The sequence below is a fragment of the Punica granatum genome, chromosome 2, assembly GCF_007655135.1.
Source record: "Punica granatum isolate Tunisia-2019 chromosome 2, ASM765513v2, whole genome shotgun sequence".
In the NCBI taxonomy this organism is placed as follows: Eukaryota; Viridiplantae; Streptophyta; class Magnoliopsida; order Myrtales; family Lythraceae; genus Punica; species Punica granatum.
Window position 1 is genome coordinate 36464160 of NC_045128.1, and position 26222 is coordinate 36490381.

The 26222-nt window shown below is 37.0% G+C and overlaps 2 protein-coding genes and 1 pseudogene across 2 annotated transcripts; 2 read left to right on the plus strand and 1 right to left on the minus strand.

The window, feature by feature from the left end:
- Window positions 1-9382: 9382 nt before the first annotated feature.
- LOC116196354 lies at window positions 9383-14850 on the plus strand. The gene is made up of 6 exons (XM_031526028.1): window positions 9383-9678; window positions 10207-10285; window positions 10539-10649; window positions 10934-10990; window positions 11133-11186; window positions 11569-14850. Exons 2-6 carry the CDS (start codon window positions 10211-10213, stop codon window positions 11596-11598), a joined length of 327 nt encoding a protein of 108 aa, XP_031381888.1. The 5' UTR covers window positions 9383-9678; window positions 10207-10210; the 3' UTR covers window positions 11599-14850.
- Window positions 12194-14905, plus strand: LOC116196353 (annotated as a pseudogene).
- On the minus strand, window positions 13979-14659 carry LOC116193937 (putative clathrin assembly protein At1g03050). The gene has a single exon (XM_031522677.1). It carries the CDS (start codon window positions 14657-14659, stop codon window positions 13979-13981), a length of 681 nt encoding a protein of 226 aa, XP_031378537.1.
- Window positions 14906-26222: the final 11317 nt, after the last annotated feature.

Sequence of the window (26222 nt, forward strand, 5' to 3'; positions counted from 1 at the left end):
TAATTGTATAATATTTAAACTAATAATAAAATGATATTTTGACTTTTTAACTATCATATTAATTAAGAAGTGAACTCTCGCTTAAATAATAGTATAAGATATTACAAATTGTGCAAAAATAGCAAATTTGCCATTATCAGATGTGTCATATATGTATCCAGGGTCTCTCACATTATAATAGAGTTGAAGTTCCATGAATAGTCCACTGTTATTTTAGTAATTTGTATTTATTTATTTTCAGATTTTTTTGTGTCATTTTAGGCAAATTAAAAATTAGTATCGTCTGTATCAGCTTATTCCAAAGAGGATCACATGACAAATGTCAAACCTGAAGAAGCCGCATAAGTATATGTATAGCTGCTGCAATTTGGGAATTAAGACAAAATGGAGTCCAAATTTGTCTCGATTAGACTGAATTTCTCCTCTCTCTCTTTCTCTTTTCCTTTCTTAATTTTTTATTTGAATTTTAAGAGTGATTTTTTCGCAATTTGTGAGTTTGGACCCAAATATCACTGCGGCATTTTTTCTCCATCCACACAAGTGACAAGAACGTAATGCATTTGTATTAATTTAGAGATAAACTATTTTTACAAGGCAATTACAAGAAATTTTAAGATAATATAGTAATATTTCTATTAGACGGCATATTATTACATAATTAAATAATTTTGGACACCTTCTCAATGATATTTGGTGAATATTTTATTGAATACATTTTCTTATTTTGCTAAATCTGCTGATTACTAAAATATCCAATCTCTATATACTGGCCAACAACATATATGAACATTCACAATGCAACTCTGTACACCAAGCTAATCGAGCTCTATGTCCTGCCACAATCTACAAATTTGATCTTCTCCATTATTATTGCGTTTCATATATATATATATATATATATATATATATATATATTGGGATAATTAATTGAGCAAGGGAAGCTAAACCAAAACTGATCTTGAAGGCCCATATAAATTATTTTTGGGCCGGCTGCAATTCTTCTTCCGTAGGCCCATAAGGCCTATTTTTGTCTTAAAACTCTCATGTGTGTTTGATTTTAAAATTAAGTAAAGTTATATTTTTATTTTAATTGGACTGTAATGATTATGTTGTTGAATTATGAGAAAAAATATGAAAAATTAATGAATAGTTGAGAGAAAGTAATGATTAGTTAGAGTAACTAATCATTACTTTCTCTCAACTATTCATTAATTTTTTACATTTTTTTGCATAATTCAACAATATAATCATTACAACCCAATTAAAATTAAACTCAACTCTAAAATCAAACACAACATAATTTTAGAAAGAACAACCACATTTCTGATAGAAGCCTCGAAAGTCTTTACAACAAGCCAATTTTCCGTGATTCTAAAATCATTTCTTTTAACACAGTAGGTTTCTTACTTATGTAGGTCATTCTGTGATTTTAGCACTGTGGAAATAGTTAAGATGCCATGCTTTTTAAAAAGATTTTTTGTGCCAACTTTTCCCAAGATTGATTTTTTTTCCTTTTTCAAACCTTGAAAAAACACCCGAAAACAATTAGAAGTGAGAAAAATTCAGCAATTAATTGTTCGGGTTTTTCGGAACCTAAAGAAAGGCTCAAGATTTTGATTTTCCAGTAACAAACTATAAATGCACACGACATCAAAATAACTTGTACAACACGACATTAATTATCACAGACTACTTCAGTACAAAACAAGTCCAAGAAAATGATTATATTCTATTATATTTCATAAGCACGACAATTACAACACAAATAGATGGAAAAAACTATGTCTAATGTAATATCTCTCGCAAATAATGCCATATCTTAAAAGGGACATAATATTTATGCCAAATAATTAATAATAGACGTATTTGATAATTATATCATCGAAAGAAAGTATAGACTTAAAATTGTAGCATAGAAAAATATAGAATTATATTATAACTATAAACTTAAAAATAACTATAAATCATAATATATTAAAAAAATCCTACAATTGCCCTCTTTGAGGTAATAATTGTATGTTCATTTTAGATGGACATCACAACAATAATAAATATCAATTCAAATTAATATATGTTTGGAATGATACTTATCCGCAAAATGCACGAGCTAACTATCAATTCTCTTAGTATGGAAAAAAATTGATTTGGAGTCCTACCATAAAAAAAAAAGATCTGGAGAAGAAAAAAAATGCGGTTTTCTCTTGAAGAGAAAGACTCGTGGGATATTATTCTACAATTGATCCCGGAATTTAATTTCTTTTTACATGTCTAAGAGAGGGAGAGATGTAAGCGGGTTCATTTCATATTTTGCACCACAATTCTTTGATCTTTTTTGGACAACAGTAGGACTAAACTGAAAATATATGCAACTAATAGAAAACAATTAGGAAAATTTTCAAAATTAAGTGGGGTCAAATGACCCCACTCACATAGATCCGCCCCTGGTCAAATTTGTCAGGTTAATCTCTCGAGGCAATGGACCGGAAAGTTGGTCACCGGAGGGGGACAGGACCTTTAGGCCCGTCAAGTTGAGGTTGTTCAAGTTCAACCGAAGCTCGACAATGGATTTATTTAAGCTTCCGATTTCCGGCGGAATGGACCCTCAAATTGATTATTGGCTAGGTAAAGGAGAGAGGTTGGTTAAATTTCCAACACTAGAAGGAATGGAACGAACAAGGAGAGTGTTGGATAGGCTCAACACATTGAGTGTCCTCGAATTCCCCACTTCTGGAGGAGTGTATCCACTGAACTGATTGAAACCCAAGCTGACGGTGAGGTTGGGGAGGCTGGTGAAAATCCTAGGAGGGATTTCGTCGGAGAGTTCGTTGTTATGAAGATAGAGAGAGGACAGGGCGGGCAGGGAAGAGAAGTCGAGTTGGAAAATCCTAGGAGGGATTTCGCCAGCGAGTTCGTTGTCGTGAAGAGAAGTCGAATTCGTTCAGCGTACCTCGAAGGCCAATATTGGTAAGGTTAACACGTGCGACCCGTCCCGAGAAGTCGTATCAGATCCCTTCCCAAGAACATGGGCTGGTGCCGTTATCTGGGGAGAGGGTCCACGAAAAAAGGGCTCCGTAGCTCGACGGTCCGGTATCGAGGCTGAGGCTGTTTTTCCATTTCAGGAGAGCTTCAACTTCCTTTGTTTGGTCTTGAGTTGAGAAGGCATGAGAAGTGGGAAGGAATAGAATATTGATGAGAATGGAAATATGGGAGGACCAAAGTTTAAGGAACATGATGTGTTTTGTTCTTTTTCCCCTTTGATATTGAAGCGGTGAGATGATGTAGAAGAGTTGACAGATCTATGACGAGAAATGTGGAGAGGGCTTAGTGCAAATCAATAGTCCGAAATTCCAAATTCGCAGTCAAATGTGAGGAAAAATTGGTCCTCCTCTACGAGTAACAACAAATCGTCGGAAAATGCGTATAAGGTCTCTCATATATTTTGATGAAGACGGCTATAACATTCGGGTCTAACTCACATCCAGTCTTTATTACATAATTACTTGTCGAGGAACCTAAGGTATTGCTTATCAAATATTCATAAGGTAAATATCTCAAATTGAAATAAGGGTCGTTCTAACTGAGATGATGACTCAACGGAGAGCATTAGTAATAATAAAGGGAAAAAGAAAATTTTAGTTCTCTAAATTCCTTAGTTTTCAGTCAATTTTAATTCTCTAAGTTTTAAAAGTGCCGAATTAGTCTTATATGTTTGCTTCGTAAGGCAATATTTGCCCATTTCGAGACTTATAAGACCAAAAACGTCTTTCTTTTTCAAAACTTATGGAATCATATTTTAATTGAAAATTAACTTATAAGACTAAAAATATATTTTTAAAAATTTATAACACTAAAATTGTCTTACGGAGCAAAAAGTATAAAACTGATTTGATAATTTTAAATCTTATAAGGTTAAAATTAATTAAATGTCAAAGTTATAAGACTAAAAATATATTTTTTCCTGATAATAAATATCTCGAGTAGGAAAAAAGTGGGTATGTGTATGCATTCAATTTGGTTGTTCATGGTGTTTGCTTGCATTAATTTATTTCAACTCTATCTTGTGCTGCATATCTGAGAAGGTTCTTCTCAGTCAAGTACCTTTCACGGGTCACATTCTAAGTTAGGTGGTCGTTGTCTCTCTTCAAATTTTCAACTTTTCCAACTCTTAATAAAAATCATAATTAGATCTCGTGATAATGCATCTCTACCTTTTTAAGGAACTATTGCTCGTGTTTGTGTATTGTTAGTCTTAGAATGACTAAGATGATCACTAAAAAAAAATTTCAAGCGGCTCTGCATTTGGAATCGTTCAAAGGTTTCGCAGAGAAACTCCAATTCATTCGTTACTTTTTACTTCCTTGAAACGTGATTTCCCGTAAGAACTGATCTTTCTACTACAGTATATTTGCCATTTTCATTAACTAGACAAAAGTTAAAAAAAAAAAACCTACGTGCCCCAGTCCATACTCCATCGGGTTACAAATTCGTCCAATTCGCCCTTCTAACACTAACAAGTAAGATGTGGTAATCATCGGGAAGTTGAAACAATAAAAGCCGAAGTACATGGCTACGCTATGCATAAGTCGTTTTTCCTACTATGCAGGACATCGGCTGAATGAAAAGATAACTCTCAAGAACAAGGGGCTTACTCTTACTCATTTAATTAGTCCTCCATGTATCCCTGGTATACACTTACGCATTGCGTAGCCATCGGAAGTGAGACTAATTCAGAAGGGACCAAGACTATATAGGTGTGGTAGGAATTCATAGGGCATGGTACGGGTAACCTGGAGAATCGCCAATTTGCTCAACTCATGTGTACATTGATCTCTCATGATCGACATTATCAGTTTCACATCTATACTCATGATTAATATATCGTGCTTGTTTGATGGATTGACAAATGGATTGAAGGAACTGACGTGAAATTTGGATGTTTTCCCTAATTTTAAAAAAGGCAATTTGCTCATTTTATCTCATACGTACTTTTCATGATCAATTTTTGCTCTTCTTTATTTCGATCAATTCTTTATATTATTCCTTTTTATTTTATATATATATATATATATAGACATATATTTCGATCATTTCAAGATCATTATCTGGGCGGGCCTGAGATGTTGCCCTAGCTGGGCCCATGATGCAGCCACCTCAGTGGAGTGGACCTAAATGGACACTTGGACAGGCCCGCGATCTCGTAATGTCATACTCAGACTCCTGTATCGACATGATACGATACAATTGGGCATAAATTACATCACATACGTTATATAACAAATTTACTCGACGCACACAGTTTTCCACAGGCAAATAAAAATTTTAGAAACCAAGGAGTTGCTTAATGAAAGCACGATCTGATCCTCAGCCAACAAATTGAGAATTTCAAGATAAAAAGCGCTGCACTTTCAAGATAACACCGTGGACATTCAAGCCAAAAATTCTCCAAGTTGTATATCCATAATTGTCTTTTTGTTCGGTAGATGTAAATCCTGATTCCAAGCCCAAAAAAAGAAGAAAAAATATGTAAATCCTTATTTATATATTAGGTACAATTTTTATCGGGACTATAATAATTAAATCTAAATATATTAGTGTATGCTGGGAAAAGTTTCAATAGGCTTTACAAAGTAAGTTGCATTAATCCAAATCCAAATCATTAGCTGCCTTTCACCGAAAAGAGAATCATTAGTTGCCCAAGTAGTCACAGTGATGTTTATGTTTCCATCCATTAGATGTAGCGTTATTAAAACTGGACCGAACATCGAGTTGGCTAGGGTATGGGTTGATGGATTTACGGGTTCAATCGGAAATTTGATGAGTCGGACCACACGTTTAATTAATTTAAATTATATGTTTATATTATTATGAAAAATAGATAAATTGCAATAAACTCATAATATTTACCAGATAACAGCAATAAATGTCGTACTATGTAAGAGAAAAAAGCTAGGAAGCCCATTTGGTTAGTGAGATGCGTTATAAGATTTTGGGGAGTGAGAGGGTTAGAGATCAAATTCATCCACCAACAAATAATTTTTTAAAATCTCTAGCAAACCGTAAAACTCATAAACCAGCCAGTTCAATGACCTTAAAAATCAACCGGTTTTATGGGTTAGTGGTCCAATAATGCACATTCGGTCCAGATGCAAAACCGGACTAGTAATGGTGCCACTTCTGATCCGGTCTGGTTTAATAACAATGATTAGATTGTAACAAATTTATATACTTTCATTTCACATATAGTCATATTTAGGTAAATCCAGACATCTTATTTTTTTGACATGCAGACGTAAATCCTTATTCCAAGTCAAAAAAGGATGTAAATTCTGATATGTTAAGTACAATTTTTATTGGGACTATAATGATTAAATCTAAATACGGAAGTGCATGCTGGGCAAAGTTTCGGGACGTGCTATATAAGCAACTCCTATTTGTCTTGGATGGAGAATCAATTAACACAGAGGGGCCAGAGAGTACAGAATCGAGCCAGCATTGAGTTTGACGAATATGAATCCTGTTATTTTAATACATATCCTATGTCTGGTGGTTTCACAGGAAGCAATGGCTGTAGCAGCGGAAGCACACCTCAATTGGTGGTTTAAACCTCGTGAAGTCACGGTCGTTGTGTTTTTCGACTTGCCTAATGGTGCGAGCTTCAATGTCCACTGCAAATCGGGAGATGATGACGTTGGATTGCATGTGATGGGGCCGAACCAGAAGTACCAGTTGAGATTCGCGCTTTACTTATGGGAACGACGTTGTTCTTTTGAGGAATGTCATGGGCTGGTGGACATAAGGTGTTTGACATCTACAGGACCAAAAGGGATAACATGAGCAGGTGCAAGAACTACTGCAGGTGGCAAGTGACAAAGGATGGCATCCTGGGATTCAGGCAAAACCGTCCAGACCCTGACAATTGACTACGATAATTTTGATTCAAATATATGTCTTCCACTTTACTTTGCTTCACTCACAAAATATAATTAAGGGTTAGATTTTACAATCTTAAAGGAACTAGTGATATTCATATACTGAAAGAAACTAAAGAAAAACGTATCTCTAATAAATAACTTGAGCATAGAAATTGAATAAGAGATTCAAAAATTTTTAAAACAGAAATAACTTATAGATTATTACTTTTTTGTTAAACCATATATTCTATTATTTTCTTTTACTAATAATATTTTCGTGCAACTCGCGGGCATAATGTCTAGCTAATTAATACATAAGTAAAGGAGAATTTGCTCATTTCACGAGACATAATAATGGAAGATGATATAAATTGATTCGAATATATGGAAAAAAATAATAATAAATTTTACGCCTCACTACAATATTATATCTAGAAATTTTAAGAAATATTATTAAATTGCAAATATATAATATTAAATAATATCATTTGTGGTGGTGATTTAAAAACTATTCAAAAATCTTTCAAAATATTTTTATAAATTACACGAAACTTTGTAAAAGAGCATAGTACGAAATATCACAAATGGGATATACAAAATTTTAATTTTATTTAAATTCAACGTACCATTTTAAAAGTTTGTTATTTTTGAACTTGAGTCTCATAAGTTTTACTTGCAAAAATCAGTCCTAAATCATTTAAAAATGTGACAGTTTTAGTCCATTCCATAACCAGCCATGATATGAACTTAGCACCATTAAATCCATCCTAGTTGGCAGCAAATTGTCCATGTGGTGATTTCTTATTTGAGAAATTTAAAAATTATAGGAAAAAAAAGAAAAAAAAGGAAAAAAGGGAAAAAAAAAAACTAACCCCCCTCTCGAGCTAGGTGGTTTTTGGCTGAGACCTTGCCTACCCCTGGGATGAGGTTTCTAGCTGTCGGCAACCCCATCCTGGGGATAGGGCTCACTGACCAAGCCCCTATCCTCGACAACCACCCGGTTGGAGAAAGGGCTAGGTTTTTCTTTTCTTTTTTTTTTTAAAGAAAATCAAAGGTGAAGATAGAGTGGTTGGTTCTTGTTGGTAGTCACCACACCCTCATATGGGGTCAACGACGCCCACATGAGGGGGTGGTGGTCACCGACAAAGCACCACCTACTGAAATCAACCACCACAAAAACTCTCCACTATGTCTCTCTATTAAATCCTTGAGATTTGAATGCCAAAATCTTTCCAAGAAGGCCAGAAATTTTTTTTTATCTCCATCAGTTCATGAAGAAAACAAGAATCAAGTCTAAAAGTCGAAAAAGAATCTTTCCTAGAAAGACGCGGATTCAAAGAACAATTTGTACTTCTCCGACCTCTTGTAACGGCAAATTTAACTAATTAAAAAGAAGACAAAAGGTTTACAATCAGCACATACACTAATGCACTTAGAGATTCGTGAAGTTGATGGAGGTTAGATCTAAAACCTTTTGAGAATATTCTCACGTGAAACGCATGTGTCTGTCTTACCTGGTAATACTATAAAAAGGAATAGAGACGTGCTTAGGGTAACATTCTCATATATCCATGAAAATTTTAATGACCGATTCATTTTGAGTTATTTAATATAAAGAATGTGAGCGTACCGTAAATGTTCCAGTTAAAATAAAGAATAAATATAACAAAATTTCAACACCTAAAAACATTAAATCCAAACAAACCACAACTTTATTATAATATTCCCGCTCGTCGACATTACTTCGTTCTTCCAAGGAGAAACAATATCAGGGTCTGGACTATCTTCCCTGAATCCCACGATTAGCATCCTTTCTCCCCACTCCCATGCAGTCGTCCGTGCATCTATAGCCATCATCTCCCATGGCCTCGTAGAAGTCAAACATGACATGCCCGCCAACCCATGACACCTTGCAAAAGAATAACGTCGTGTCAAAGAAGTAAGGGGCGATTGAGAGCGGATACCTTCGGCCTGGCTCGATGAGATTCAACCCGAGGTCATAATCCCTCGATTTGCAGTGGTTCTGGAAGGACGCATCATTAGGAATGTGTTTGGATTTAAAGTTGAATTGAGTTGAGTTTTGACTTAATTAGTTTGTAATGATTGTATTGTTGAATTATAAAAAAATATGAAAATATAATAAATAGTTGAGATAAACTAATAATTAAGTAATGATTGTACTGTTAAATTATGAGAAAAAGTGTAAAAAATAATGAATTGTATTGATTAAGTAATAATTGTATTGTTGAATTGAATATAAGTGGAGTTGAGTTGAGTGAAGTGGAGTTAAAAAAATTTCAAAGCAACTTGGTACTTAAAGAAAAGAATTCATGTTCATCAAATTACCAGTGGAATAATATTTTATGTAAAAATTATAAAAGAGCTAAAATAATAGGGATAAAATATGTAAATAATAAAGGCTAGAATTAAAAGTTAGTGTGATTTAACGGCCGGAATTAATATTTGTCAAACCCAATTTAACATTCCATCTTAAATCACCCAATTATCAAACCACCCAAATACCTCAATCGACCGGAGAAGAGGAGAAGAGCAGAGAAGAGAAGACGACATCGCTCTCTTTCCAGTCTCAGCTCGTCGGCTTCTCCATTCCCTCATCCCCCTCTCCGCGGAATCCAGTCCTCCGGTGTCCGCTGCTTCTGGCGGGAGAGATTCCGTCAGCTGAGCCGCTTCGCATTTTCGCTGCTTCCCTGTTTCTGTTCAATCCGGCTGGTCCGACCGTAGATTCCCTGCGTCGGTTCACGTCTACGTAAGTTCGCCATGCTTCCTACTGTCGGTTACTGTGGAAATCTCTCTCCCATGCAGCACCTGCTGGAAATCGATCCATTTCGCGGTTTGCTTTGGTTTTTCTTAAATGTTTGATATTGATTCCCCGGTGTTCTGCAACTTATTTAAGGTTGTCTTTATCAGCGGCTGCTGGGTGGTTGCGGGGATATTTTGAGTTCACACTTATTGTCTAATTATTATCGTCAAGCGACTTGCAACTGGCTCGGACAGAGCTCGTGTGGTGACTTAAAAGTGAAGTTTTCCCAAGTTTAGATGTAATTTTTCCAAGTCGAATACTGCTAGCCTTTGACGACCTTTAATTTCTAATCTTGAAAAGAAAGTTTCGAGCTTTGTGTAATTGCATTTAGGATTGAAGTGGTCGTCTAAAGTTTAAATTTAACATCTAGTCGTTATGAGAAATAGGCGAAGATTGACATCTGAAAAAAGTTAAAGCGCTTAATTTTCAAATGGATATATTTTTTTTATGTGCCTTTCAACTTTTTAATTTCAGGAAGATGTTTGAGGAGAAGATATTTGGGAACGGTGCCAATCATGGGGAAAGAAAACTTGATAATACCCACGATGACGAGGTAGGCGTTGCTAACCTTGATTTCTTTTTTGATTTTAGGATGTGTATCCTCTTTCTGTTTGTTTTGTACATTTATGCAGTGCCTATGTGCTTTTCGTCTAGCTTTGTGTTGTATCTTCATCATAGCTTTGACTGATCGGTTGTTAACTGTGCACTTGACTAAAGTTATGCCTCTTCTGTGTTTTGAATATGTTGGCATGATAATATATAAGATAGGATGACCCTCTTATAAAAATTTGTATTTTCATCTCTAGATTAAGGTTGACTCCAGGAAGCCAGCTACACTAACTCGGCAAAGAAAGATAAACAGCGAATGCAGTCCCTCCTTGGAGTTCAATCTGACGTTTCAAGAAAAAATGCATTTGGTAAGTGCTGAGAGCCGGATGAATTTCTTGGAGTAGAAAAACTGCCTTGGGAAGATTTTAGTGCAGGTGTATTTGGTATTGATAAATGAGTTCATGAAGGACTCCTTATAATAATTTCGTCTATCAAGGGATGATCTAGAATGCTGAGTGCCCTCTATTTTTATGGTAATTGATATTAGAAAGCACTTCGATATCAGTGCCTTCACATTTTTTTTTTCAACTTTTCTTCTGAAGCTACATTACTCTGTAATAGTGGTTAACCATATATTACTTGTCTTTGGTAGGCTCCAATTGGTTTCCGGCTATGGCATTATGTCCGAGCGGAAGCTGCCAAGGGGAAGGTAATATTTTCAATCGTTTCAACTATTATCATGGAAAAGGGTTGAATACTGGAAAAGGAAATAGGAATAGGAAATAGAGAAAAATCCCAGTTTCTACAATTTTACTTGACATTTTCTTGCATTTTACATTTTCGATATGCAGGGGGTTTTCATCAACCCTGGCTTCCTCTCATGCTGTTCCTCTTGGTTGGATTGGGTGGGTTAATTCTTTTCCTTTCACCAGTATATTATGTAGAGCACACATAACTAAGCACAAAACCTATTGCAATATGGAGAATCAAGACGGCTAGACATAACTATATATGAATTATAGTAACACATGAATTGAGGTGCTCTAGGCTAAAACAACTCATGTCATGTCTTGTACCTTTACAAATAGGGGAGCAAATTGTATGAAATATGAAGATAATCTTAAGCATTCAGTTATTTGGATGAAACGAGAATTTAAGTTCTATCTTATAGCAATTCCACCTGTTGGATATTTTCTGCCATCAGAGTTTTTGCATATTTATGTATTCAAAGAGCATTTAGCCGAGCCGAGCACTGATCATGATGCTTACCGCCTTCAAAACTTTCAGTTCCAGAAGTATCAGAAAAAGTTTTGGTGATGCATTGGTGGTGTCTCTGCTGTAAATATTGGTATTTGTGCTAAAGAAGACGCAGCTTTTAACATTGCTTGCAGCTGTGCAACCATCGGGTTCAGAGCTGGAACAGATTATAAGATGATATCCACAGGATTGTGACTTAGATTTTGGTGGGCCCTGAAAGAGTTCATGTTCTGACATATTAGATGTGACTTGGATTATGATTACTTGGAGACTGCTCTAGTAATTCTTCCATAGGATAGGGAAGAATAGTTGCCATCAGAGTTTTTGCATATTTATGTATTCAAATGAGCATTTAGCCGAGCCGAGCACTGATCATGATGCTTACCGCCCTCAAAACTTTCAGTTCCAGAAGTATCAGAAGAAGTTTTGTGATGCATTGGTGGTGTCTCTGCTGTAAATATTGGTATTTGTGCTAAAGAAGACGCAGCTTTTAACATTGCTTGCAGCTGTGCAACCATCGGGTTCAGAGCTGGAACAGATTATAAGATGATATCCACAGGATTGTGACTTAGATTTTGGTGGGCCCTGAAAGAGTTCATGTTCTGACATATTAGATGTGACTTGGATTATGATTACTTGGATACTGCTCTAGTAATTCTTCCATAGGATAGGGAAGAATAGTTGCTGCCTGAAGATTTTTCTGTATCGATGCTGGCAGAGAGCATGTGTGGAATCTGTGATTCGGGTAATTCCCCTGACAAGAGTTGCTACTAACGTTTTCAGTGGTGTGGTCACCAGCTGCCTGGTTGCTCTATTGATACCGGTCGGCTACTCTGCATTCTTTACTCATTTTACTTCCGCGCTCCGTATTCATAGTCGGGGGTACATCCAGCTTAACTATTTTAGTGGTACTTGGATCATACGGATCACATTTATCTTGTTTGCCATCTGGTGGGGTTGGGGTGAGATTATTAGGTTAAGCTTGTCAAGACGTGAGGGGAAAGTTTTGGATGCTCTCAATTTCAAATGGCAGGAGGCCGTCTGCAAGGGCTACATTGTCTCATATCTGGGGTTTACGGAACCATGCTTATCCTTACTCTGGTCTTCCTCCTTCGGGCACTTTTAGAGAAGTTGGACTTGGGAATTTTGAGCCGAAAGTGGAATGCCAGAACAGCATGTTATATAATACGATTCTGCTTCCCAGTGTTTGCTCTTCAGCTCTTTATTATTCTAGTTGGACCACAGCTGAGCTAAGTAAAGAGTTCTGGGCAAGACTTGCCGCACTATTTCACCAGTGCTATGAATAGGTCTGACCATATCAGTCTCTGCACCTGTCCTTTGCTGAGTACCATCTTCCTTGGTCTTTTTGCTGTTGTCCTCACCGCTTATTTGTTTTGGTTGGGGAGGCAGACTCTGAAATTGGTTCTTAATAAGGGTTTGTGGAAAAGGGTAAAGACACTGATAGTCTCAGCGTTGAGTTTCCTACCCTTAAGGGTTCTCTTGCTCAGTGTGTCTGTGCTGTCCAAGCCAGAGCATATTCTTTTAAGAGTTGTGTGGCTGTGTACATATGCATGCTCGTGTACTACCCTGTGGCGGATTCTTTGGCTCTGGGTAATGTTCTAGACTTGGAATCTCGAAGAAGAGCCAATGGGGATTATAACGAGACCTAGTCTCTCTTGTCTAATCGGAGCAACCTCGATATGAGATTCAGTAAAAAGGGTTTTCAGGAAGATTGAGAGAGATCTATTTTTACGGAAAATAAGGGCCTATGCCTCACTCTGTTCTGCAATTGCCTCTCAAGGGAACTGATCCGCTCTTCAAGCTCAGCATTCTTGTGCTCTGCTGCTACGAGAACGGTCTTGAGCTCGAGCACTCTAGCAGCTGTACTGGTAGAGGTAACGGTGGTTGTTTCAGCAGTAGTAGAGGTAATACCAAATGCAGGGGCAGGAGTGGTCGAGGGGGTATGTGACGAAGCCGGAGTTGTAACCTCAGTTGACAAAGAGAAGCTTGGAACAGAGCTGGTGGTCCCTGAAGAAGCAGTAGAGGAAACCACACCAAAAGCGGTAAATGAGCCAGTAGTAGCAGCCAAAGCTTCTGATGATGAACTCGCTACCAATGATGCAAAAGACGCGACTAAAGCAGAGGTACCAGCTGCTGGTGTTGATGCACTCGTGGTGGTGGTAACCGTTGAGAAGCTAGAGGCAGGGGAAGAAGCGAATGAGAAAGATGTGGATTTTGTGGCTGGGGCTCTGGAGGCAGCTGTCGCAGGTGCTGAGGATGCTGTAATGCTAAACCCGAAAGAGGATTGCCAAAATTTGACATTTTTTTAATGTAGCTGACGTGCTGCATTCTTTTGTTTTGCATGTTCTTGTCATCATGACGTTATTCAAATTAAGGAGCGATGATAATGGTACTCGAAGAGCGTTCTTCCGGTGAGTCTCTAGCTTCCTATTGATGATAATGGGTGTAAGATGCTACACCAACCTGTTGGCTTGCATGCGAGGAAACGGTCTAGGATCTGTTGCAGATGATGCATCTTGGAGAACATTTGCTCGACTTTCATTTCACGGACTGGCGTGGCCTTGTGGGAGGGTTGGTGAGCCTCTTCTTCTTCGTCATCGAGTCCGAACGTACTCCTCTTCCCTCTCCTTCCCTGCATCCTGTAGTCCAGCCTCTCATCGAGATACAGGGCGAATGTGCGGACGAATGCTGAGTAGTCCCAGGCGTCGGACCTCGAAGTGTCTCGGAAATCAGACATGTTGAGGAGGCGGGTCCCTCGCCTCGTCGAGAAAAAGATTTCCTCCTCATACGCAGGGTCGCCATCGGCCAGCAACCGATGGATCAACACGAGGGACTTGAGCGCCACCACCCAATTCTTGGTCTTACTGAGGCGCCTAGAGAGAGTGTTGACGCAGGCGCTTATGTGGGCACGGGAGTAGCACGTCAAGCTCAGGATCTCACGGATGTGCCTCTCGTCCGCTGGGAACTCCTCGTGACGAGTCGCCTTGACGATGGCCACGTCAAGGTCCGAGAGGGAACTGCTGTTCCCGACTTTTGCAAGGCTGATGCTGGTCTGGTCCTTGACAGCCCCGATGGCTTTTCGCAATTTGCTCGGAGCCATTTCTTTCGTTTTGTTTTAGCTTTTCTTACCGAACGTGACGATGTTTAGCAGAAGAGGAGGAAGGAGAAGAAATTAAAACGTAATAAGGAGAGCTGGTCAGACTAAGAAGGTGGCGTTGACGTGATTTAGGGGAAAGGGAAAAGAACCGGCCATTAACGGTCAATGAAATTTAGTTTCTCCTCTGTTTCTTCTATCTTGTCTAAAATCGATCGTTTTCGTATTATTATTATTTTTTCTTTCGTTCTAGATTTTTTTTGGGGCATCCTTCCTTAGTTCTCGACCGGACAGGGTGTCAGTCAGGGTCCTGATTTCGAGCGAGCCGTAGAATGGCCTCAAGTTTAGCCTGAGAAAGCGGTGGGAATTTGATTGGTGTTAATTCAGTTCTACAAGACGGAACAGAATTTGAAGAGAGGAGGGACTAAAGGGTTAACTGTTTGTCAATCTGCCCCTGTAGTTTTTCCCTCCTTCGAGTTAGTCCCCTTCAGTTTCGAGTTTTTCCTATTTTACCATTTGTAATTTGGTAATATCATATCTAGAATCCATCATATCCTCGTCCTTTTAACTCCAAAATGAAACACCGAAACTAAGAATGAAAAAGCAACAGTTGTTCAATATGCATCCGCTTTCTCCCTCAACGGCAAATCTTTCTTGAACCTCCTCGCACGAGCACCGCGACCATTTCTCCACCCTTTGTAATGTCTCCACCCTTTGTTGAGGCACCCTTTATAGAACAGATTGGCAAGCAGCATCAAGCTCTCTTTCTAAGGTCTCCTCCACCCTTTGTTGAAGCACATACAATAAAATAGATTGGCAGAATTTTCAATCTCTAAATAGCAACTTAGTAAAATACTTGATGAGCAAAGGCAATGAAGAATATTGGCTACAATAATAGTTGAAGGAAGAAAATAGATACTAGAATCCGAGAAAAAAAAAACACAGAAATCCCTTTTTGAGCTGCGCAAAATATTATGTGCAAAAAAGCCGGCAGCTTTGAAGCTCCTGGAATCTCGATACCAGGGAAACATATGCTAGAGAGTAATCGCAACGGAACCCCTAGATCACTAAATCTCGAAAGAAATCCTTCAGGCCACCTCAAACACTAACCATAGTAGTTTGCTTGAGCGAACGCTTCAAGCCAGATCATGCACAACCCATTGGACGCAGTGACATCCCACACTAAGAAGAAAGAGAACAATGACCGGATTTTCATTAGATGCTACCAGTGAAGGCTCCCATCAAGCTCTCTTCCTTCTTTGTTGCCCACCGTGAAGCTCGATGGATGTTGATGCCACGACAAACTACGGCAAGTACTCCAACATAGGTAACCGAAAACCTTAATGATCACGGATGATCTCGAACAGAGCAGTTACAAGCATTATTTTTCTTTTTTTTATTATGTATTTTCTTAGTTCCAAACTTTTTTCATCAACAAAAAAATTTCATGTCAACAAATTCAATGATGATTTAAATAATATGACCAAACGTGGACTAACTATGTCACCTTGAAACAATATTAAAAAGATTATGAATTAGGATGAAATTGAAAAATAAATTAAAGATTAAGCACCGTCACCTACATATTCTCCTCCACGCAACACTTTGTCTTCTTCTCTCTCAAATTGATTGCAGTACACTCAAATTGAAGAGGTATGCATCCCTTTTGATAGCAATCCAACCTTTTCGATTGTTTTGCGATGACAATGCTAGAAATTACTGTATAAGATAATTGTCTGGTTGAGAATTGTCTCGATTGGATTTTATCTTATTCAAAACCTCAGTCTGTCGTAAGGTTTGATCATCTGTGGCTGATTTTCTCTCGTTTGTTCATGTAATTTTCGTAGTGGTGGATTGATCGTCATTGAGTTCAATTGCGTGCTTGATTTTCGTACTTCTTGTTTAGTCATACTTCATTCTTGTTTGATTGCCTCTTGAATTGCTTGCTTGTATTCAATGATGGATGGATGCTCAAAAACTAGAAATCGAGGTCATTGCATTTAAAAGAAGAGTAATGGCATGGAGAGAATCGTGTATAAGAGCGGTGGTGCAAATTATATGTTTAGTTACGAAGTGGTTTTTTATCAGAATGCGCTCAAGGAGGCGACTGATTGATAGTAATATGAGTTTCGAAAGGGAAACGATACGCGAGGAGATCATCGCTAAAGTTATTGAAAGTAATGAAGGCTGCAAAATAATACGAATTCGGTCTAAAACATTTCTAGACTTATGCTACATGTTGGAAAGGGATGGTGGCTTAAAACCAACACGAAGAGCAACGGTAGAAGAACAAGTTCTGAAAACACTTCATATATTAACGCACAATGTTTGGTACCGCGAGCTCTAATTTTGGTTTCGGAGGTCCAGTGAACCTGCAAGTCGCCATTTTCACAGGGTATTGAAATCAATAATTGAACTAGAAGAAAAGCTTCTCAAACAACCGGATGGTCCCCAAGTATCACCACAAATTCTCAACAATAATTGATTCTACCCATATTTTAAGGTAAACCTAGCTATACACCATATTATTAATTACATAATTAAAACTGAACTATATAAATATTAACATATAACTCTTATATTAGGATTGTGTAGGAGCTATTGATGGAACACATGTACGTGTAAAATTATCTATTGAAGATGCACCTAAATATCATGGAAGATGCGTTTTCGACTTGACGTTTCCTTATGTCCTTCCAGGTTGGGAAGGAATTGCATCAGACTTGAGGATGCTGAAAGATGCATTAACTAGGGAAGATAGCCTTAATATTCCTGAAGGTAATAAAATAATATTGACCATCATTAATCTTAAATCTCATTAAATAATTAATAGTAACGTGTGATGATATTTTTGGGTAGGTAAATTTTATCTTGTCGATGCTGGATTCCAACTATCTTCTGGGTTAATCGCACCTTATAGAGGGGTGCGTTTTCACTTGAAAGAATATTCAAGAGGTCCAACACAGACAGCTAGAGAGTTGTTCAATCTACGACATGCATCTTTGCGCAATGCAGTTGAACGGGCATTTAGAGTTTCAAAGAAAAGGTTTGCGATCATTGCAAGTACAACGGAACCAACTTATAGAGTTCAGGCACAAAAAATCATAGTGTTAGCTTTTTGTATTTTGCATAACTATCTAATGGGCGTGGATCCAGATGAACTTATTCACGAGTTGGACGCGGAACTTGAAAATCAAAGTCAGCATCAAAATGAGTGTCGTGGTACAAGGAATGATCGTGAAGATGAAATTGAAGGAGAGCTTATAAGTGATGCCATAGCTGCCAACATGTGGAATGATTATGTGTTGTGATTGAATATGAAGAAATATTACTGACATGTTATTTCATATATTTAGGCACGAAACTCTTTAGCATATGATTTTGTAAGAATGGGTTCACTTGCTTTTATGATTTCATTTATTATTGTGATCTGTGTGACCTTGTGCAGCTTATAATCTTTATGATATTAAAAATGTTGTTGCAGTTGCATGTTTTCAGTATGATAGAGAAAGTGCATTTAATTTGTTACCTTGTGAATGTGTTTAGGTCAACCATGTCAAAATGGAAGAACGCCGGGGGCAATCCTAAGAAAGAAGGTCGAGAGTCTTGGACTCCTGTAATGGATGACATGTTGATTGATGCATTTTTGCATCAACATTATATAGGAAACAGAGTGAATGGAACTTTCACGACATTCGCATATGATAATATAATGAATGAAGTAAATTCTAAGGTTAACAAGAATTTAGCAAAAGAAAATATAAAAAATCGTTGGGAGATCCTAAAAGCAATTTTTGCCAAGTGCTATGACTTTTTTTAAGAATGGATTAAGTGGATTTGCTTGGGATCCCAACACCAATATGTGGACTGCAAAGCCTGAAGTTTGGGAGAAATTAATAGAGGTAGATTGTTTCTATTTTATCAATAAAATAAAAAAATGCATATATAATCTGTTGTTCTTAATCTTTTTCTTCTTATTGTGGTAGGCACGCCCTCACGCTAAAGAATGGATGACCAAGCCTATCCCAAACTATAATAAGATGGTGAAACTGAAGAGGATGCCGAAACAACAAAAGAGATGAAAAAGTGCCAATCCTCCATGACTGAAGAAGTGTTCGAGGATACTATTGAGGGAATTGATCGCTTGGTTGCTGAAACGGAAGTGACAATTGACCCCCTTGAGAATATGGTGGATGCGAATGTAGATTTTTCAGAATAAGAGATGCACTCTTGTACTCCACAAGGTGAAAATAGTTCAAAGACAAAGAAAGCTAAGAAAACCAAAGAGGATAAGGAAATCATCACAATGACAAATAAGATTTCATAACACGAAAATATCGAATAACATCTTACGAGTTTTGTCAAAATAAACTCGTCCTAATAAGTATATTGTGACAAAATAGCGTTTGGTCACGATATCTTATAACTTATGGTGACAAACATATTTTCATGATAAAATATAATTGTCACATTATATAAAGTTAATTGTAACAGTCTTTGTGTCACAATATATGAAAATATACTTATACATAATGTTAGTTATTGCATGAATACTTGGTTTGTGGCACTTACGCAATATCAAAGATATGTATATACATATAGATATATATATATATATATATATATCTACATACATATAAAGTATATGCATTATGAGACTTCATTACCTTTTTATCAGAGTATACTTCTCTTATGACAAAATTTCTTTTGTAATAAGAGAACTTGTCACAACATGCAAAACTTCTTGTAGTACATAGTCATTGGAGAAGCAATAGATAGTGTTATTCAGGCAATAAGAGATGGGAATGTGGCTATACGAGAGGGGAATGAGGTTCTAAAGGATGCTTACAAACGTCTGCCTGTCAAGGAGGATGAAGTTTACTCTCTTTTGGAGAAGATAGAAATTGGAGCTGCTTGTTAAGGAGGATGAAGTTTACTCTCTTTTGGAGAAGATAGGAATTGGAGCTGAATGTATTACTGAAGCTTATATTTACCTTCTCAAGCATCCTGAGATGTTGGGCAGTACTTGGTTGTCCATTGGAGAAGCAAAAGAAAGTGGTCATGGAAATGGTGTTCGGTCCTTGGCCTTCCGGTCACTAAATATGCTTGATCTCCTTCTTTCTATTCATATTGAAGGATTAAAAACTTCTATTTTTAATAAGTATTCGCATATGTACGGGCTACTCTGACCTGTGTATTTGCTTTCATGATTCAATTCTTTATTTTAAATTGTGTGCGCATACATTATTAATTGGTTATTATTATTATTATTATTATTATTATTATCATTATTATTAGGAGTATTTTTATTTCCAATCGTTTTGTTTTATTTTAATTTTTTACTGGTGAAAAAGTTCATTTTCTTCATAAGTATATGCCTATAAAATTTAGTTATTAATTAGAAGGGTCCAATTATACAATGATCTCATTATAACATTTGTCTGGTACGTAGCTTATTCAGCAAAAAAAAAAAATGCGGCACGTAGCTTGGTTGCATATAACAGTAGTTTTTCTTTCTTTTGTCTTTGATTGATCATGAGGGCACAATAGTCTACATATAAAATTATAGAAAAACTCCAAAACCCTCCAAACCCTTTAACCAAACAAGATTTTTTAAACCCTTTTAAAAAACCTCCAAATCCTTCCCCTCCTAAATCTCCGTAACCTTCTAAATCCCTCCCGCTCCGAAACCCTCCTAACCCCTTACTTAAACTTATCCAAACATAGTGGTAAGAAAATTACAAATGTCGTGCATTTCTTTCCTATTCTTCAAAGGTCGTACTATATTTAGAAAAAAAGTGTAAAAGATCGTATCATTCCGTACTATTTTTTAAATATCGTGCTATATTGAAAAAAAAGTACAAAGATCGTGTCTTTTTACGTGATTAATCCATTTCCAATCATTCTCTTTGTTTTGGTCCTTCTCAAGGACCTAATAAAGTATGGGATTACATATAGGTGAGAAACTTAAGATGTTTTCAGTCATAGCATGAGAATAATTCTTGTTCTGGGTTTCAACTTACCATTGCCACAATGGGAAAAAGTGGATTTTAGTATCCTTGATTTGCGGGAAAACTCTGCTTACACGGAGGACAGTTTACCAAGTGCAACGCACAATTCATTCTTATATTACATATACCTATATATAGCCTATAGCTATGTATCATGTACATTTGACTTTTTCTTTCATTATTTTATTATAAGCATGTGTCCATTTATCATTAGTACTTTACATCCGATCGTGCTTAGCATACGAATGTGAACCTGTGCATATATAGCATGGACAAAAAGAAAAAAGAAAAAAAAAGAGTACATAAATTATGACACGCTCACTTTTAATTCAAACAATTCATTTATATTTTTATTAATGAACGTCAAAGAATTTTAATTTTCAACACATATATATATATATATGTATGGAATTGTGACTTCACTATTTTTTTATGAATAGTGACTTTACAAAATAGCCAAAAAAATTAGGAAAGCAAGCGTACGTACATAAATCTCCAGAATCTAAAGAATTACTAGGATCGCCATGTTTACAAACAGGAACGAGCTATGTTAGCACTGGTACTTGCATCCATGGAAAATAATGCACATCAAATTAAGAATTCAATGATCGATGTTTCATTTATAAACAGATTAATTAATCGACCCACTATTGTTCGAAGTTGACTACGTGCTCGTACTGGACTAAATATACCCATAGCTATTTTGCAGTCAGCCAAATATATACAAAAAAAAAATATATATATATATATATATATAGTAATTCTTGCACCAAGAATGCCGTTGCATAGTTATTATCGAAGAATATAATGAGGATGACTTTCATGCCGTGATTGGTCAGAACCTAACTCGTGAATGATAGTACATATGTTTAGCCGAAAGCATAGTCACTAGACGATTGATGCGAGCTCGCTCGGTCATGGAATCGGATATTTAGAGTAAGTTTAGCTGAGGCATCCGCGATTAGTACAGTTACTCTCTCTTCTCCTTCGTTGTCCTCACGTTGCTCCCCTGCACGCCACTCTGAAATTGAAACAAACAGAGATGAATGCTGAAAAAAAAAGGTATCGCCCGCGACTTGATTTCTGTTTCATTAATATCACTTTTCAGCCAAGAACAAGAAAAAAAGAAAGGGAAAAAAAAAAGCAGACATAGACAAACAGAGAAGAAGAGGACGAGAGAGATCTACCCCGCTGCCAAAAACAAATCAAATATATTGAACAATTAAGAGAAATAGAATTGGAGGGTCACAAACTCTTGTCCAGAATAAATAGATTCCCACTTCGACTTCAAATTTTATGAATAATATGTACATTTTTTTTTTATTTCTTGGCCTTTTTTTATACTAGATTTTTGAGACTCTTTCGTAAATGGAAAAAAAAATTTGGATTGATATTTTGTATTTAAAAGAGAGATAGGAGATGAATATATGCAGGGTCGGATAGGAGGGCCCTAGGGGAAGGGAGGGGGAGAAGTTTTTGGGTATGCGAGTTCCGACAACATATCAGGTCGAGTTGTTTTCAATTTCAGTTCAGCAGCTTGATTTTTCATTGAACCTAAAAAGCTGTTGGATTTGCCATTTTCCTTATTGCATGGCCAGCCACTAGTTAGTTAGGCTATTACTGGTTTGAACCGATCATAAAAATCTAGTAGATTTGATTTGAATATTTAGGGATTAGGCCGTTTAGGAATTGGTTGATTGTATTAGTCTAGAGGTAAGATCTGTGAAGGATTTCTATGCCGGGTACTAGTTCAATACTCTTTTTGACTCTGCTTCTTTGTTTCTACAGTAAAAATAGTCTTTACAGGGATTGTGCTATACTCTGCTTTTCAATTTTTACTAGGATCCTTATAGAGTTTAATCTCAAGAGGTTGAGAATGAAATACAGTAACAAGAAGGATCTTTGCAAATTTGTAATTGTGCCTAGACTTATTCGATGTGCTCTTGTCACATGTTATTCCCTTCGTAGTGGTCTAGGTGGATTTGCCATATTTCTATCTCTGTAATTTGCTCTCTTGAAGATTTTTCCCTTGTACCCGTTTTTATAATCGATGGACATTCATTGATTTTCGAGGGGAAAAAAAGAAGCATAGCTGGCCTGCCTCTTCATCTCCCTCTCATTATTATAATGACCTTGCTCCTCTTTCACCCTGTAATAATAATAATAACAACAACAATAACAATGATGATGATGGAACCATATATATATAATATACATATATATAGTCACGTATGACTATGGACTGGACTTTGGAACTTGTCAACTAACAATATATTTGTTGAGTAAACTAACAATTCGATCCCTTAGTTATTTGTTCATATTACTTGGGTTCCTGAGTTATTTTTTCATTACTTGGATTGTTTAATTATGAAATTCGCATTAGTTAGGTCCTTTTTACATTACGTAGGTCCTTTTGCTACATCAAGTTTATCCTTTGTTACATCATATTGGTCCTTTGTTGCATCAGTTAAGTCATTTGCTACATCAGTGAAATCTCTAAAGTTTATGACAAATCTGTTCGATCCTTTTTTGCTACATCAGTTAAGTCTATTTGTTACATTAAGTAGGTCCTTACATTAAATGAGAGGTTGACGACGTTAAATGGTTAAATCATCCCCAACCCCAGATCCATCCCTTTGTCTTACTATCCTTCAACCTCTCGTTCCCTCATTATCTCATTCTCTGCTACCCCCATTCTCTACTACACTCCTCCTTTCTACACCTCTACTCCTTTCATCTAAACCTAGTCGAGACCAATGAAGGCTGATTCAAGGACATACGGACATCAGAGGCAAGGAACTAGCATGAACGGATAGAGAGAGATAGTTCATGATTCATTGCAGTTGCGGGAGGAACGCTGCAATTTTCACTTCGAGGCCTGCAACAAACTATGGCAGAAAATTTCTTCGATGTGATTCTGAAATTTTAAGAATTTGAGGAAAGAGAGGGGGATTTTCTCGCTTTTTGGGTAGAATTTTTTTTGGTTTGAATGGGTTTGCTAATAATTGCTTTCATTGTGTTTTTTTTCTTTTGTTAGAATAAACGCATATCTTATGGATACTTTCAATGGTTGGATGAGCTGGGTGATGTGCCTACTCCTGTGATGGATGCTAATGAAGAGGGCCCCTAAATGCAGCAGATAAAGTGGTTATTGGCAAGTTGAAGAAAGAAAATTTTGAAGTATGAATACGAGATAAAAATGTTAGAAATTACATGTTTGATATTGACATCTCTGTTATTACTAGTGTTGATTGTATGTGTCCTTAAAAAGTAGTGTGGCATATAATGGTTTTAGAATTTAGTGTAAAAGAGATCATGTCAAAAGGATTAGCAAATGCAGTTGTGAATGGTTGTCCATGCCGTGCTGAGCTAAACATCGCCTGCCCCTAGCAATTTCAAGTCATGTTCTGAATAGAATTTCATTGCCCCGTTCTTTCCAAGCCTCCACCAATCATTCATTCAATTTCAAAATAAAAAATGTTTATATCCCTAAAAATGCAGGAGCATAAATATATAATGGGCTAATCTCCAATTAAGCTAGAAAAATGGAGGGTTGAACATGATATGATCACTACATGCAGCTCCTACGAGAATTACTTATACAATTGTAGTTTCAAATTTCTCAGCTAATATATTAACTGATTGATTCTACTATTAACCTAGAATTTTGTATCTTCTTGTACATCTTCCGATAGCTACAAGAATGTATCCCCATGTATCAAATCGACTATCCTATTCCAAAGCAACCGACTAGTGAGGACCCATTATGATTGAACCCTAATTGGCTACCTAAGGCAATTGATTATACCGAATCCTCTCACAAATTATTCACGTTTTTCAACTCGAATTAGACTTAGGCTATTCTATCCCGTGCCTAAATTTAGAATATGTCTCCCGAGTTCATCTAAATTGCCAGAATGATCTAATTGTTGATCAGGCAATCACCAAGCTACTATTTTATCGGTGATAAGGTTGGGAATTGGAAAAGAAGCAATCCAAGGGCCATCCACATAAGGCCTTAGGAGACTTGATGTAACCTAATGAGGCCAATCTTGTGTGGTTCGACATGTTGTCGCTTTTTTTCTTTTCTTTTGGCTATCGAGTTATATCCAGATTTAGCTTGACTTGTCACCTCGGTTCCATGAACTCCCTGCAACGCACAAGATGGGTAAACTGGACTGACACTTGTCTAATATCAGTATACCGCATAGCTAAATTGAGGCTAATGTTGAACAATACTGTGTGGTTGAGTTGAAGCTAATGGTGAAGAATGAAGGCATGATTGATAAGGTAGTCTATTCCAATGAAAATTCGGAGTGTAATTCTTACTACTACTCCCTCAGGATCCGTCTCGACCTCGTCTAATCATTAGATCAACCTTTTGTGCCGCAACTTCTTATGAACTGAACTGAGAAACGGGTAAATTGATCCAGAGAGGTAGGAAAGAAGGAGAAGAAATCTCAAATAGAGAGAAAGAGAGAGAGAGAGAGAGATGAAGTAGAACAATTAATTTTTAGAGTTTTCTCATATATGGATATCTGCCTCTTACATCAAAAGCCCTTTTATGCATGGGCTGATGATACCATCGCACAATCACCTCCATTCCTGCAACTAACTAAGTCAGGACAATTAAAAGTACTCCCATTTAGTTATCTATTTCTCACTCTTTCCCCTCAATATTCTTTCTTTATTACAATCTGGTCCCCAGATAGTTTGATCCATAACAGCTTAGCTTATTTCATTTCAATACAATCGTAAATCCAGCTGGAGGCAAAACTGATGCCGATCGACAAACACCTAGCAACGACGACCCGAACTGGAGACTAAACCACTGAAGCCTTCTTTAAGACCCTGCCAACTACGCCTATCAGGAGGAAGATGGTGGTGGCCACAACCACCACCATCCACATCCTTAGGGTATAGTTCTCATTGGGAACCATCGATAATAGCGGGGGAACCGACCCAGCAGCGAAGCAAACGCCCTTGAGAGCCACAAACAACCAAGGGCGAGGGATATATGCAGCTACCGGTATCAGAGGAACTCACCATGATTCCACCATTTCCTCCGTAGCTTCTCGGCTTGCCTTAGCAAGCTTTAAGAGAGCTTCCGTGGTCTTTTTTTCAGACCATGCCATTAGCAGCTCTCCTATGGCAAAGGCCAAGACCGCTCCGATGAACTCGGAGAAGCTGGCTTCCGCCATCGCGTTCCATTCAGCAACTGTGGCCTTGAGACCAATTATGATCGAAGACATTGTCATGGCGCCGCTTAAGGCACAGTAACTAGCCTCTCGTAGCTTCTTTGAGAAGCTCCCCTCCACCACAGCTTCTCTCTATTTGGTAAGAAAACGAATAAAATTTATGCATTAGCGGTCAATCCAAGTTTAAGAAATATGCAATTTTCACGTACTTTATCGCAAATCAATATAAATTATCAGAACTTTAGTATATATCCATGACGAAGAGAAAAAAATATTCTATGATTGGATATTAAATAAAATAAGGGCCTTTGCCTCACCTGCTTAGCAGTAAAAATATTTGCTTGTAAATCATTGAACTTC

Coding starts and splice junctions, on each gene's coding strand:
- LOC116193937 (XM_031522677.1), bottom strand. CDS start 14,659: ATGGCTCCGAGCAAATTGCGAAAAGCCATCGGGGCTGTCAAGGACCAG.
- LOC116196354 (XM_031526028.1), top strand. CDS start 10,211: ATGTTTGAGGAGAAGATATTTGGGAACGGTGCCAATCATGGGGAAAGA. Junction 10,650..10,933: donor TTCAAGAAAAAATGCATTTG/GTAAGTGCTGAG, acceptor TGTCTTTGGTAG/GCTCCAATTGGTTTCCGGCT. Junction 10,991..11,132: donor CGGAAGCTGCCAAGGGGAAG/GTAATATTTTCA, acceptor TTCGATATGCAG/GGGGTTTTCATCAACCCTGG.